Source organism: Centroberyx affinis, unplaced genomic scaffold (genome assembly GCF_046629955.1).
Source record: "Centroberyx affinis isolate AG114_WGS23_722 - 3 ecotype Tasmania unplaced genomic scaffold, CSIRO-AGI_Caff_v1 ptg004976l_1, whole genome shotgun sequence".
NCBI lineage: Eukaryota > Metazoa > Chordata > Actinopteri > Beryciformes > Berycidae > Centroberyx > Centroberyx affinis.
This window is the reverse complement of record NW_027282447.1, coordinates 46,131-62,572: the sequence shown is the minus strand read 5'-3', so window position 1 is coordinate 62,572 and position 16,442 is coordinate 46,131. Positions and strand designations below refer to the sequence as shown.

At 38.9% G+C, this 16,442-nt stretch overlaps 1 protein-coding gene across 1 annotated transcript in view; it reads right to left on the bottom strand.

The window, feature by feature from the left end:
- LOC139666391 (cytosolic carboxypeptidase 4-like) overlaps positions 1 to 16,442 on the bottom strand; it is a gene marked incomplete at its 3' end in the record, with an annotated part of 92,800 nt that overhangs the window by 31,131 nt on the left and 45,227 nt on the right. Inside the window, exons 7-8 of the mRNA XM_071545593.1 lie at positions 7,417 to 7,625; positions 3,023 to 3,188 (exon numbers count right to left, since the gene is read on the bottom strand). Coding sequence (XP_071401694.1) covers positions 3,023 to 3,188; positions 7,417 to 7,625 — 375 coding nt within the window. The remainder of the gene's footprint in view (positions 1 to 3,022; positions 3,189 to 7,416; positions 7,626 to 16,442) is intronic.

Genomic DNA, 16,442 nt, shown 5'->3' with positions numbered 1-16,442 from the left:
TTGTGAGATCATGTACACAAAAATCATTGGTAACACTTTACAATAAGGGTCACTAAGTTAAGGGATAGTTAATGCTTATTAAGCATTAACTAACCCTTAACTTAGTAATTAACAGTTAACTAATGTGTAATTTACTAATGGTGTTCATGTTAACTAAGGTATTAATTTATACATTATTTAATAGTTTATTAAATAATGTATAAATTAATACCTTAGTTAACATGAACACCATTAGTAAATGATTACCAGACACATTAGTTAACTGGTAATTACGGGTTACTTAATGCTTATTAGGCATTAACTAACCCTTAATTAATGTACCCTTATTGTAAAGTGTTACCAAATCATTATACACATCATGAAATATTGGTTAATAATAGTTGAAGATGATGATTGCATTATTTAAATTACTCTACAATCTGTAAATTCAGACAGACTTTTACATTCTAGGCAAACTACTCCAAGAAAAAAATACCCCTCTATCTCTCTCCTTAACTCTTATTATATTTCTTTTCCTAACACTTCACTGTTACATGGTTGTTCTATGGTCACAGGAGCACCGTTAGGACACTAAGGCGCTGACCTTTGACCTCTTTCATTTTTGTTGTTTGTAATTTCAGTGATCTAGGAATTGAAGCTGATTTCACTGTTCACCTCATTGTACGTCGCTCTGGATAAGAGCGTCAGTTAAATGCCAAAAAAGTAAAATGTATATTTGTGGGTAACTTAAAATAAACAGATTATGCTAGTGATTACAATTTTAATCAAGTAAACTGTTAACGGTAATGGATTACATTTTGAAAGGAGCTTTCCCAACCACGGTTACCATGTGTCAGTCTCTCTCTCTTTCTCCATGTCTCACTCATTCCCTCTTCTTCCCTCCCTCCCTCTCTCTCTCCCTCTATTTCTCCTCTCATCCAAGCTGGAAATAGTTGCCAAGGTAATCACAGATAAGCCCTCTGAGTGGCTGTGAGACTGGAAGTGAAGGTCAGGGAGAGAGCTTCAGTCTTTAGTGTATAGGTATAGTTTCCACTATATCGATCGATACTAATATTTAGGGGTTTGAGCACAAAGTGCTAGAAAGCCTTTTGTATTAGTTAGGATTCTTCTTCTTCTTCTTCTTCTATCTCTCTTCTTCTCTCTCCCCCAAAAGTATCTGGAGCTCAGAAACCATAAGACCATACATTTGAATCGTCAGCTGCTAATCAGGCTGCAACAATTACACTGATTGGCAGATGGTGGCACTACAACAAGCCATTTTACGTTTTGGTGTAACTTGTTAACCGTTTGACTGAAAAAAACTTTTTCCACAGATTCCTTGAGTCAAGCCAAATCAGGTGCAAACAGTGTAGTCAATTTCCGCCATATTGGATTTTGAGGCATTTTGCGTTTTATGAAAAACGTTTTGTTTTTTTCGCTTCTTCAATTTTGGGATTTTTGCCACCAAAGTCCAAGCTACACAAAATTACAATTTTATCGGTTTAACGACATGGCGAACTTGCGTGGCGTGGCTAAGCAAAACAAGATTATGGTATGCGATCACACCTACAGGTCCTTTTCTTCGGTCCGAATCATAGTTGAAAAGTTTACTTTGTAACATTTTTGTATTTGGCTCGTTTAGGTTCACACTGCCCAAATGCAAGCGAACCTTGAAAACAAAATCCGCACGGACTCACAAGCAGCTTTTTTATTAGACAGAATTTTGTCATCCCGTGAGATTTTGGCAGCCGGGGAGCGGGGGAGTCAAAACAAATCTGAAACTATGGATTTATCTGTGCTGTTTGCCATAATTTACCATCTCTGGTCTTCATACCAGGTAAGAACACATGAATAAAAAGTTTAATATCAGCGTCAGTCCTGACTGTGGTTTGCCTTCAGTTCATTTTGTCACACTTTCCAAGCATGAGTAACTGCTGGCTATCAGATGTCAACAACCATCCTATAAAACCATATGGATCAACGGTCCAACAACGAACAACATACTCATAAACCATATGTTTTGGGAATGTCTCCTGTAGTTGGTATGATTACATTCCCACTTGTAGAAGACAAAGAGAGGAATAGGCTGAGGAAGAAACAAACAAACACAGGAGACAAGTGTGGGTCTTGATTGTTTTGTTCTTTTTTCCTTTTCTGATTTCAGAATGATTTTCTTTGCTGGTGTATGCCATCCAAAGTGGTGTACATGTCATCCAAAGATGACATGGGAATTTATGAACTTAGGGAGCATTAAGTTCTATTGTAATCAATAAAAAAAATCCATCTTTTTCTAGTTTGTAGCTTTATAGTGTTGTCCCTTACACTTATTCCTCATTAAGCTGCTTTAGAGGATTTGATTGCAAAAATGCTGACATAGTCTACTCCTCTAGCTCAGGGATTATGTTTCATTTATTACAGTAATTTATTCTATTGCCGCAGGAACTTAGCTCATTAGAAGCTAAACAACTTGTACACCGGCTACATGTATATCATGTAACACTCTGCACTCTTGGCTCTTTGCACTCCTCGTCATTTTATCCCTGTTGCACTTGCCCAGTTCATTATATTATTTTGCTACACTGCTTGCACTCAGTTCTGATTGGCGAATGGACATATTCAGGATTTCTGAATCATTTCTGAATAACAGACCGCTGATTCACATCTGACCATATCCGTCAAGTCAAGAACTCCAGTCGATTTTGTTGATTTCTAATCAAATAACTGCCACCACTCTGTGTCAAAAAGATGCAACTCCTTGGTTACTGCACAGTCAAGCTGGTCTAGTTTTTGGAGGAAACTGGTGAATCACTTTAACTTGTAATTAAATCATTTTAAATCAATATTTTGAGTCAAACGTCGTACAGCAAGCTGGTCATTATTGCAAAATAAGCCCCATTAGGGTTAGGGTTATCAAAACCTTCAATCACCCTGTCTGGGTTTATGTCTATGCAAAACTACTACTACTACTACTTCATCTATAACTGTCCAAAAAATACTAGATGCTGCCCTAAATGATGGCCATCATACTATGATGGTAATGTACCTGGTCCCACATCAACATCCGGGTCAGTGTCTGGTCTCCCAGGCAGGGGAAAGGAGTAGACAGACCGATCTGACACCAGTGGCAGAGGGGTTTTAGGATGACACTTCCTCATCAGCTGGACAGAGGGCTCCACTAGAGACTCCAGGCCTTTAGTCGACAAACATGTCTGCAACAACAAACAAATAAATAACATGTAAACAACATAAACAACTTCAGCTGGACTGGAATCTAGGCTTTCACTCTTCACGCTTTCAGATTGCTAGCAAGTGTGAACACACAGTCAGTTAATAGACAGATCTATAGAGAGAAAGAGAATGACAATTTTCATTTAAAAGAATTAGTCAGAGCCCCCATTAGGGAGGGATAGAGGGATAAGGCTGCATGTTGACAGGAGGCCTGTAATGATCCCCTTCCAACACAATTAAAGGGGCCTTATGTAGGCTAATCTATGATTTTATTGACCTCTATCAGCAACCACTATAAATTGCAACAACATTGACAGGTCACTGGCACAGCTTACAATGCACTGTAAACTGACCAATAATAAAATCCCATTTTCACAGTAGAGATGAGTAAGCTAGCTAATTAGAGCAGCGATCCAACAGAAACACCTAATGAAGAGGTAATTTTAGGTAATAGGTAATATGTCACATTGTGGAGGCGCAGAGTGCAGGTCGGAAAGTGAGTTTGAATGAATGAATGAATGAACTTTATTTTGGTTGTTCACATTCCAAAAAAAACTGTACATTTCTCGAGATTAAAATTATTATAACCAAAAAAGGGTTGGGCAGAAGCAATGCTTTTTTTTAGCCCACCCTGTACATTACATCAAACAACTCAACACACTTTCAAACAATTTTTTTTTTTTTTTTTTTCCCCATTATGCTCACATTCCTCCATAACAATATGTAAATTATATTCTTTATTCAATTAAACAAATTCATTACTTATTAATGAAACACATAAATTATTCAATTAGTCTCACAATTAATATTTATTAATAATTTCCCATTTTAAAGATTTTTTTAATTTTGACAGAGTACTTATTAACTTGAATTGATCACTGAGATCATTCCATAGTTTTACCCCGACAACTGAAACACATCTTTGTTTGACATTGGTTCTTATTTTACTTGTTTCAAACCGAAGCAAACCTCTTAAACTATAATGCCCTCTTCTTAATTTGAAAGTTAATCATGGTATTTGTACTGATCAAGAACCCTATTAAAACCTGCAGATACTGTATATCAGTAATCCTCAAAGTCCGGACTCCGGTCCGGATCCGGACCGAACCACAACTGTCTCCGGACTCTGAGCAAATTATACTTTTCATATGTATTATTTGTATTATCTGCGAGACTTCGTCGCAACGCAACGAGTCAAAATTATCCGCTTTCTCCACTGCAAGCAGCGCTCTGAATGCCCGACTGCTCCACTGTCTGTGTGAGGACGTCTACACTGCTTTGGTTTGGTCCAATCACATTCAGCGTCCCGTCATCTCCATGACAGCGGTGGGTCGCAGACGCGACGTCATACTGTAGAGCCGCACTTTTTTTTTTCAAACTTTATTTTTAAAAGAGAAGAGAACAAAGACCGGTGTGATCAAGTTGACAGCGCAGCTCGTTTCGTCAGCTGTTAGCTACTAGCCTAGATTTGGAACGTGAATCAATCTAAAATGGCGTGTTCAAAGGTGGCCAGCCTACAGCAGTGAGTCTGCATTCTCAACAATGAACACGGTGAAGAACGAGTACCGCAGCCGACTCACCAATGAACACTTGCATCAGTGTCTCTGCCTGGTCATCACACCTTTTGTGCCAAAGTTCAAAGTCTTGGCAGCAGACCAAAGGTGCCACTTCTCTCATTAAGCAACACTGTTTGACACAATGTACAATAGTTCTGGACTTATTTGGACTTTGATTCTTAGGATGGTTTGATTCACCTTTGGTGGCTGGGTGTGTGAACCGGGTTTGGGGGATGGGGATAATGGGGAAATGGTGATTTGTAATTAAATTTTATATGTAATTTTATGTTTTATTTAATTTAATTTTATATATTTTATATAATTTTATTTTATATTATATATATTTTATACTTAATTTTATATTATTAATTTAATAATTTAATTATAATTCGTTAAAAGCTTGACTGACCTTAATAAACGGACCTTTGTCTAATTGAAAACTTTCTTTGTGGACCTTTAAGATTTGTATTTGTACCCCTGCTGTATATTATAGTAATTTTCTGCTATCAAACAATATAAAACTTCCTGAAAATCAGCTCCTGCCTCTAGAAAGCCAGGCTCTGCAACACACTAGGCATTATAGTCCTTCCATAGGGGGCAGTATAGAAATCCATTGCATACTTTGATTTGTCATCTTAGGCTGTGGACACACTACGTGACATAGATCGATTACAGCCACAATTTGGCCCCAGTGGACTGAAAGATTGGATTGAGTTGGCGCTAGTTTGAGATATGGTAGTTTGGGTCAATCCTACAGATGAATTTGTAGTGTGTGAGGGTTCAGGAACATAATAATTTGGCTCCCATTCCAGTCGGGACCATCGCCATTATTTCAAACATGTTTGATTGTTACAACCTGAATCTGCATAAGTCTCGACGTCCACCTGTAGTGTGAGCTGGTCAACCACTCAAATCTGAACGGAGATCAGCAATAGCTAATGAGGGTTGAGTGCGAGAGGTGGAAAAAACACGATAGAAAATGTGGAAACAAAAATGTTCCATCTCCATGTTTGTTGTGGTTGTGTGTTGCAGAAGTGCAAAAGTTGAGTTTTTACCAGATTGGGGGATTGGGTGGCATTTTAGGACTGCTATGTGAGTTGCCCAAATCAAACTGGTTGTCAAGTGTGTGTTCCCCAAATCCCCAAATGTCATGTTCTTCCCACGGCGCAGCCGAGGGCATCACAAGCCAAATTCAGGTCAGGCAGTCAGGCAGACAGTCAGTCAGGTAACACTTAGTGAGATGATGTCCTTCATCAGATGGCCTCTAGAGTGTGTCTTTGACTGTGAGATGCAGTGTTTCCCATACAGAGGCACAAAATCAAAAGAGACAGCACCATTGAACTCAATCCACAGAGTCCCCCACTGTGAAAACAAAAGTGAAACTTAACATTCTACAGTTAGTAATGGGGATTTGCAGACAGTAACTCGTCTTCGCTGCTCTACAAACTTTAACGGTAGGTGACGTCATCTTGTGGTATTTAAGTAACATTAGTGGAATTAGATCATTTAATCGTGTGGCAGTGCTTCAGTGCATAGAATTGAACACACGCACAGTGCATCTGTACAGGATCTGTGCTTGTTTTCTCTCAAAAGCTGCGTTTTGGGAAAACGAAAGACTTTTAATGGAACCACTAACAGGATACTAAGGGGAAAGGTGAGGAAGGGTGACTGTTTGAGCCACCATGGAGTAGCCATTTGGAAACCACCAACAAAATGAAAGGCTTGGTAAATTGTTTTTTATGGAAGACTTTGGGATGCTAGTAAAGGCTAATCCAATTTAACGCCATCTTGTGTCCCTTTGGGGCTAGGTTGGCCTGGGCAACATGAGAGTTACGTTGTGTAAGCAAAGTTTGGAAGCAGTCAGTGTGTGTGAGTGGTGTCAGTGAAAGTATGATGAATGAATGAATGCACTGCAAAATATTATAGGATTGTGATAGATTGCAGCACGATCTCTCTGTACTGGCAGATCGTGGAGAAACTTTCACCAGTTAGATTCTAAGATTGTCATATCAGTGGCTGGCGACGCATCGACATGTGGATCGGAGGAAACACGTGGTTTTAGGTCTTACAATAGGGGACAAGCATAAATAAACATGGTAATCTGTAAAACCGAAAGAACAGATAAAGCAACTGTGAAATATTGAGCTAAACATGTAAATTAAATACGTACATTTTACCTAAACGTGTTGCACTAACCGTGTTGGTATTCTAACCCTGGTTTCATGGGTTCTTTACTGGGTTGCTCAGCTGGTTGCTCAACTCTCCATGGATTCGATAAATCTGAAAGTAGCTTTTATAGACAGGTGTTCCGTAATGCTCACAGTGCTGATCCGGAGCGTAACAAAACTTAAATTCACCATCATCATCTTCCCCTTTTCTGCCTCTGTGTTAGACAATACATTTATCTCTAATGAAACCCTCGAGAGAGAAAGAAGGATGATGAAAGAGGGGATGAATTAAAGTCTGACAACACAGAAGGAAGGAAGGAAGGAGGGAATGATCTACAAACGTATGAAAGAAAGCAAGATAGGTGAAATTTTATTGATCCCCGTGAGGAAAAAATAGTACTAGGATACAGCGAAGAAAAACACTGTCTCCAGCAAAAAAGAATGAAGGGGAAAAATGAGAGATAAAGGCATAATAATAACTTTACCTGTGTAGTTTGATATAGAAGCCTGATGCCTCCTTGGGATGTGAAAGCCTGTCTGCCTGCAGTACTGTGAGTGGCCTGGTGGAGGCAGCGCAGCAACGCTTGGCGGATCCCTATGGCAACATGTTCGATATCTTTGCTGTGCCAGTCCTCATATAGCCGCAACAGGCCCGAGATGTAACCCTTAGATACCGCTGAGCAGAGGTTAGCCTCTGGAGGAGAGAGACAGAGAAACAGAGAGAGAAGGAGAGGGAAGGAAAGGCGTTAGCATGTTCCAGCCATTGATCCAGCTTTCCATCGGCATTAACATACATTCTGGGTGATCGGGTTGTATTTGGGCCGAGCAAATCCACATAAGATCCAGGTGTAAACGAAGATGCATTGAAGATCTGATCACTCATACCACTTTCGTTTCGTTTCATTTAAAAGAAAGCATATTACAAAAAATAATCACAGCAATATAAAATACACAATTTGAATGTATCTATAAATGAGTTTAGACATAGTAAAAAACGGAGACATAGTTCAGCATAGTACTTGACAACAATGCATCCCATAGCACCCATCTATTACACAAGCATAAAGAATCAGTCATAGTCATAAGACACACATATACACACACACACACAAACACACACACACCAAAAATACTCATTCATAATACATGCAAGTATACAAAACAGACAGACTAAGAGTAGACACTCATGTGATATGGCTTAGAGTTTTAATAAGACAAGAAAGATAAAGAAGAATATACACACAAATAATGTTATGAGAAAGAAAATATTGGTTGGACCCAGCTTATATAGGCAGCCCATATGGAAACAAGCAAATAGTAAACATGTTGTCCCCCACCAGTGATGTAGTTCCACCCTTGGGTCAGTCCCATTCATTGTCAATGCCGCCCCCTAGCGGCACAAAGTCAACATTACAGTGTGACTAACAAACTAACGAACAAACTAATGGACGGAGACCGATCCATCCATTTGTCCCCCCTTTGGTGGGGGACAAATATTGGTCAAATGACATGGGAAAACCCCCATGTGAAGTAAAAAGCACATGTGCTTTTTTGGTAACGTTAGAATTCATACGTTAACATTTTATTTCAGTTTATATTCTGACGTCATATGACAATCTTTATGTTCAGATGTGAACATTTAAATTCAGAGCTGGAAAGTGTTTTTTCCTACATGTTAACATTTTTATTCACGTTTCCACCTGCCATCAAATAGGACAATATTTGTTTCACATGTGAAAATGGAATTCCCAAAATGCCGATGCGCACCTGACTGCCACATCCCGGCCTGGATGAACTCAAGCCGCTGGTAGAACTTCTTAATTTAAGTAATGATAGAATAGCAATTTCGCAATTGGAAGAAAAATACTGGTTGTTTATTGCTGAATTAAACGTATCTATTTATAATGGACCTGTTTCCATGTGAGCAAAGCAATAATGGCCTCCCTTCCGTCTTTTCTGTCCTGTGGCTTCCCAGTCTCCATCTTTCACTCTCTGTCTGTACTACAGTACGATACATTACAATACATTACGATACGATACGATACAATACTTTGGCAGATTTCTCTGAAATTTGTCATGTGTCATAGCAGCCCCATTAAAAAAAAGAGAAAAGAGACACATAAACAGGACAAACACAATGCCATTGCACATAAAACACATAATCACACCACAATTACACATAAACATCCGAATAGCACATAAAAAGCACAGGGACACTCAGTTACCCCCATATTGCACTAAGCCCCTGTATTGCACTCTCCACCCAAAATCGCAATTTGTAATAATAATATTTCGTAATATATCGTAATATTTGTGATGCAGTACTGCATAACACTCTGGTTTATGGATGAGAAAAACAAGTAGAATCTGACTACTAGCCCCAAAAGACCTATGAAAAAATCTAACTGCTGTACCTTCTTGCAGATAAAATCAGTGTGTATGTTCCAAGACAAGGTGGCATCTATGTGTACCCCCAGGTATTTATCGGATGTAACTAGTTTTAATTTCCACATTGGAGATTACTACTGGGGATGGGTAAGAATCAGGTGGGAGACCAAAAATAATTTTCCTGGTATTAATAATAACGGCATTCTGGTCACACCACTCTACTAAGCTGTCAACACTAAGTTGGTATGATCTTGGGTCGTCTTTATATGTCAACAGGGATAATAAGATGGAATCATCAGACAATTTCACAATGAACTAATTCAGTGTGCTGGTGGAACAGCCATCAGTATACAGCGTGAACAGTCTCGGTGAGCTCACGCAGCCTTGAGGAGCTCCAACATTAGTTATGACGGGTGCAGATATTGTTTTATTTACCTTCACCATCTGTACCCTCTTTGTAAGAAAATATTTAAACCAATGAATAAAATAAGGATTAATCTGTAGCTGGATCATGTTGGACAGAGTGTGACTACTGCAAACTGATATGGGTCAAGTTTGTTGCAAGTTGCCCTGGTGAGATGCTTGGACCAGAATCCTCTCCAGTGACTTCATAACAACTGATGTGAGGCTGAGGTCGAAAACAATTGTGTTCTTTGGGGCACTGTGTCTTAGGGAGGGGTCTAATGCTAGAGGTCTTCCATGCTACAGGGATATTGTGTATGTCTAGGGAAAGTTGGACAATTGGTTGCCAAACTGGGGCCAATTCCTTTGCAAAAGATTTCAGTACCTGTAGGACTCAACCAAGCCAACCAACCCTGATACATCACAGCTTACATTACTGCAAAATGCCAATGCCCTTGCCACTCAAGCCATGTTTTTTCTTTTTTTCTTTTTTCTTTATATGTTTATATTTGTCGTGGTTGTTGTACAATCATGCGTTGCAGTGGAAATCCTTTCAATCCTTCCTTGTTTCATATCCACTTTAACACTTAAACGTACATACATGTTTGAACATAATCCACACCAAAAAAAACAGAGCTTGTACGTGTACATGCATGCATACACTCACACTCACACACACACACACACACACACACACACTTCAACTTGCAACCATTTCTTCTCCATTACTAGGTTTAATGGCCTCCATTAGACTGTTTACCCCCTCCACAAACTATTATTATTAAGACCCATGAGGAAACAAGCCTCTAGCCCTGCCTTGCTGTACCTTGTGTTTGAAATATTGCAATGCATTATTCAGTGGCTCAGAAACAATATATCTTATATGCATAGTAGAACATGTCTACACTGGTTTCTGCAAGGCACAGACATTATAGATACTCTAAGTTACTTAAAGCATAACTCCATTTTCCCATCATTTTTCCATCACACCAATCGATTCTGAGCAAAATCTCCTCAATTGCTTCACTATAGAGCTACCATATTTCCTCTAATATTGGTCTGGGCCTTTATTTACCTCAACTGCAGAGGGTAGCAGGCCTTTATTGGAAGCAGGCTTATATTAGAGACAGGCCTTTATTTCTAATTCCCTCTGTTTGATAAGTATATTTGCTCATATTTTAGTACGAAGCCTCCATGTTTTCTGATCTGCTTCTGTCGGGGTTCGTTAGGTATCCGTTTTTTTGTTACTGCAATGCATTACCGATAATTACGGTAATCGACGACGGCACGCTCCAGAGATTTCCCCGGCCGAGCCATCTTGTGACATACTGCCATCTTGTGGCACTTGTACGTACAGACTACAGTTACATTATATAACAGGCACTAGGGGTTTGCCGGTATCCACCGTTGTTTTTTCCTTTGTTTTTTCCCTGTACTCTATTTGGGGCCGGCCTTTATTTGTTCATGACGACCACGGCCATTATTGGAGACCCGGCTTTTAATTGACTACCGGCCACTATTAGAGGAAATACGGTACTTACACCTTGCTTGTCTGGGTGTGGCTCTCCAGTACAGTTCTGTAGTACCAATGGACTCAACCCCAAAAGCACCCAAAGCATGTCTTTTTCAACATACTGGCACTCACCCTGATTATTACCACCCTGAATTATTTAATTTTCCAATTATCCACGATCTGACCTCTTTCACAATTATTTTGCGCTACTTTAGACAGGCAGCCACAGCTGACTGGCAAAGAGCAAACAAAGAAGACGCGCTTTGGGTGCTTTCAGGGATTTTTAGAGCAGCCATTGGCCCTACAGTACTGTATTGGAGAGCCGCACCAGGCAAGCAAGGTGTAAGCAGCTCTATAGTGAAGCAACTGACAAGAATGTTTTGACGAGAATCAATCAGAGAGATGGAAAAAGATGGGAAAATAGAGTCCAGGTCGAAAATGGTTCTGCTTCAAGTCACTGGGTGACAAAATGACAACACATTTACAGACTGGAGCATGTATATTTCAGAAATATCTTGAGCTTAAGGTGGCACTTTTTTCAAAAATGTAAAAAAAAGTTGATAAAATAGGTGATTACTTGATTAATTACTCTGATTAAAATATATGTTTGAAGGAGAAAAGCCATATGATCAATTAATTGGAGATTTTGGAGGCAAAGTATTTCAAAAAGTTCCAAGATTGAGTCTGAGTGGAGTGGATTATGTTACAGTAGCGTCATACAGTGGAATAATAAAGCTCTCTCATCAGTGTTTGTCTGTCTCTCTCCCCAATGCTTTTTGTTGTACGCTTTATGAAGCAATTGAGAGCATTAATTTTGGACTGCAAATTAATAGCAGCATAATGAAAGGAAATGGCCTTTGAGAGATCTTATTTAAAAACAATATACTAGTGTTTCTGTGTCACCATGAGGAATGTTTTGGAGGCAGGGTGGCCTAGTGGTTAGCGAGGCCATCCTGTAACCAAAATGTTGCAAGTTCAATTCCCAGAACAGCCATGGGTCCTGTCAAAGTGTCTTTGAGCAAGACACTGAACCCCTACCTGCTTGTTTACATCAGTTCAATGATTCACAATAGCATTTTAAAAGAAGCTGCTGGGGTTTTAAACACCTGCCACCACTGTAGTCAGTTATAGGCTGATTAGGTGGTTCTGCCCAAATGATGAAAGGTCCAACTGAAGCCAATAAATGCCTGGTGTGACTGTAAACAGACACTACTGCACTTGATTATGGATTTATATAAAAAAAAAAAAAATAAACATATGATGGCTTGAATCCAAATTAAAAAATGAAAAAATCTCAGCGTGTCCTGTTGCAAAGCCGACTTGTCTTGCACTACGTTATTTTACCGAATTTCGTTTCTATGTTGACGACTAAATCACATACTTAGCTAAACTACGAGCGTCTTGTAAAACTGCCGAGTCATTTTGTGTACATAGGGCCAAAGACTCAGCTTCAACTCAGTGTCATGGGACAAAAAGAACAGGAGAGATGAAGACTGACAACATCAGCATGTATGCTATCCCAGAATATTGAAAACTTGCCTGCAAAGTCAAACAGACAGGCTAGTTTAGCAAACTCAATCTCATGTTAGCTAGCCTGGTAATGTTAGCTACTTGGCAAATTTAGTTATGCTTTAGTGACAAAGAAAAGAAAGGAACCAATTGCTGAGTATGTAACAGAAAATGTTTTGTTGAGAAATGTCTTTAAGAAGGCAAATAAAACTGAAATGCAAAAAATAATTTTGTTTTAAGGTTTTAAATCAATATTTAACATGTTTGTGAACTGTGATTTTCAATTGAACGTTTTAGAACATAATTTTGCCAAATAGCACTTTTACTGATATAAGAGAACATAGCGGAGGGATACCATTTAGGAGAGATAGCTCCTGTTTGGGAGACCGGATCTACTTTTTTTTTTTAATACTAATTTTAGTATAAAGCAAGAATAGAAACGCAAAATGACGATGGACCCAAGATTTCTTTATTGTCTTAAAAGCAAGATCTGTTGTTGAATCTGTTCACCAACATGTTAAATGTCAGTTTTCAGGTTATTTTCGTGGCCTCATTCAAATGAATGGGAAGTAAAAAACCAAATGCTACAAACTCATCATCTGATCTTGGTGCCAAATATCCCCCATGTTAAAACTAAATGGAATATTGCTTTAAGGTTTGTTTTAGATTTTTCATTTATTTTTTCATATTTACTCTTACAAAACCAGATGAGAAACTGGTGCCTGTGCCTTTAACTTAGCAAGGTAGTGTTTTGATAGCCTGTAGTAACCCAAAGGCCTTGGGTAATACATCCTGTGATCACAATAAAAAAGGTCCACTTTTGGGGGGAAAAGCTGGCTTGATGTCCTTGATGCATACACATGTACTGTAGAGAGATGCTGACACACATTTACAAATTCACACACACGCACACAAAGTGGCAAAGTTTATAGGATGCTGTGTGTATATGTCTATGCATGTGTGTGTGTATTTCTAAGTATTCATGAGTTCATGTGTCTGTCAGTGTCTGTGTGAGTATACTGTATGTGCCAGCATGTCAGTTTAAACATCTCACATGTTATTGCATTGACTTTACACAAAATTCACAATTACGCACTGCTGCACTTCTTTAAAAATGTTGTATTTTACTTGATTTTATGCATTCTATGTACTCTATTTTTTAACTTTATTTTTATTATTATTATTCAGTGGGTTTTATCTTCCATCTTATGTTATGCATTCCTAATTTTTATCTTATTTTTACTATTATTAACAAGTGGGTTTTATTCTCCATCTTATTTTACATTAATTATGGCATTCTATCCTTGTTTTTATGCTCATTCTATGTCTTATTTTCACTATTATTATCAAGTTTTATGTGAAGCACGTGGTGCATGTAATTTCTTTGTTGTAAAGCACTTTGAGCTGCATTTCTCGTATGAAAGGTGCTATACAAATAAAGTTTATTATTATTATTACCACTATAAACAGTAAAGCACTTCTTTTAGTAGGGTCTGAAGAAACAGTGAAGAATTAATCAGCACTTATCACATATAACGCATAAAATACTAATCAAGTATAAATCCAAAACAGGCACATTTCAATCATTTAAAAGTCCCAGCAGACATACTCTTATCTTTAAGTCCCAAAACACATAAGAAAGTTTGTTTCTCATTAGTGTTTTGCTCCTGTAGATAAGGAGAAGTTCAAAGAAAATAAGGCTAAGTTTAAACGTCCAAGGAATTAATTATTATTTCTCAAGTAAATTAGAACAATGCTAATTATGGTGGTGGAAAAATGTGAACCCTAGGCTGGAGAAGGTGTATTTTTTTTTTTTTTTTATCTTGTGACATGATGGGATTTTAGGAAAAGTCCTGGACACAAAGACGGTAAACAAACAAATGAGCAAATATAGAAAGAAATATATTGATAAATACACATATACATAGAGACAAAAGCCTTTCCATAGACACCACAGAATTGTGGACCTGAAATTTAAGTACACCCCTCTTTACTATTGTTCAAAAATACACCTGACATGTTTAAAGCTGGTTTCGTTTTGTACAATGATTTGAGCTTAACAAGGACTGACAGCATGTGACAGTTTTATATGTGCTTGTTTCTGTAAAAAATATTGTTGTTTTTTTGTCTGCATCAATAGAATAATGTAGAGCCTGACAACTTCCATGTAAAATCAATGGTTGCTTTTTTGATAAAAAGATCACAAACAAGCCTGATCTCTGTTCATTATGGGGAAACTAGGTCGGTCACTTTCACTGGGCTACCGTCATTCTTTGTAATGCAGTGAAATGTTCACTGTGTCCATTATTTTTCATGGTCTATGGTTTCAAACAGCAAATGTAAAAGCTTTCATGAACTGGCTATAGGCTGAATGACTCATGTGTTATATCAATCAGAGACAGCGGGTAGCAAAACAGACAATTATTTCTATGAACATGTCATGGATTATTACTTTAAGGGATACTTTAACATGTTGAATTTTAGTCGGTTTTATCTCTTTTACATTTGTCACACTGAGCAAAAAAAAAGTTCCTTGTTTGTTCTTAAAGAGTAACCAAACTAAACCCAAATCTGTGGTGAAGCCTGACACCTAATGGTGAAATTCAGGGTAGGCTACTGAACTGGCGATCTGCTATTGGCTGGTCTTTGGTGCCAGGTGATGTCACCCTCTATAGCAGGCATCACTAACTGGCGGACTCCGGGCCAGATCCGGACCCAGTGACGGTTCTGTGCGTACCGCGACCCATTTCTGATCAATTAATGAGAATGAATAAGATTGACGGAGCGTTTTTTTTTTTCCACGGGCGCAGCTATAGACTTTAGGCGCAGCTATTTCAGCTCATACGGTAATCGCTCAGTGGAGGTAGGAGGTCACAGACCAATCACGTGCGTCTGCTTGACTGAACTCAGGCAATCAAAGCGATTGTTTGGAGAGATCGCTAGGGAAACGCACAGAGAGCGAGAGAAAGACGAAACCTACACAGAGAGATGACAGCATGTCTTGCCCCAAAATAAGAAAAGTAGATGCAGAAAATCAAGCTTTGAAGGATGAATGGACAGATCAATACGCCTTCATTCTCCCCGCAGCAAGTTCTAAACCAGTCTGTCTCATATGTTCTGAAACCGCGGCAGTAATAACAAGCACAGATCCTGTATAGACCCACAGCGTGTGTTCAATTCTATGCACTGAAGCACTGCGACACGGTTAAATTACCTAATTCCACTAACGTTACTTAGGGCGTTTTCACACCTGCGCTTTTAGTCCGGTTAAATCAGACTCTGGTTCGTTTTCCCCCTTGGTGCGATTCATTTGGGCAGGTGTGAACGCAGTAATCGTACTCGGGTGCGGACCAAAACAACCGCACCGAGACCCTTTAGAGGAGGTGGTCTCGGTCCGGTCCCAAACGAACTCTGGAGCAGTTTGTTTGTGGTGGGAACGTGATCCGACCTCGATCCAACCCGACTACCAGGTGTACTCAATTTACTCCGCAAGTTTGAGCTAAACGGCTCCTGTAGCCAGGTATAGCAGGTAGAGCAGGTATAGTCAGGTATAGCAGGTACAGCAGGTATAGCAGGTACAGCAGGTATAGCAGGTATAGCCAGTATAGCATTTTCAAGACGTTTCCTCGAAGTGCATTCGGCATTCTGCTGGTACAGTTTTGCCTGGTATATTGCCCAGATAATTACTACAGTTATGAG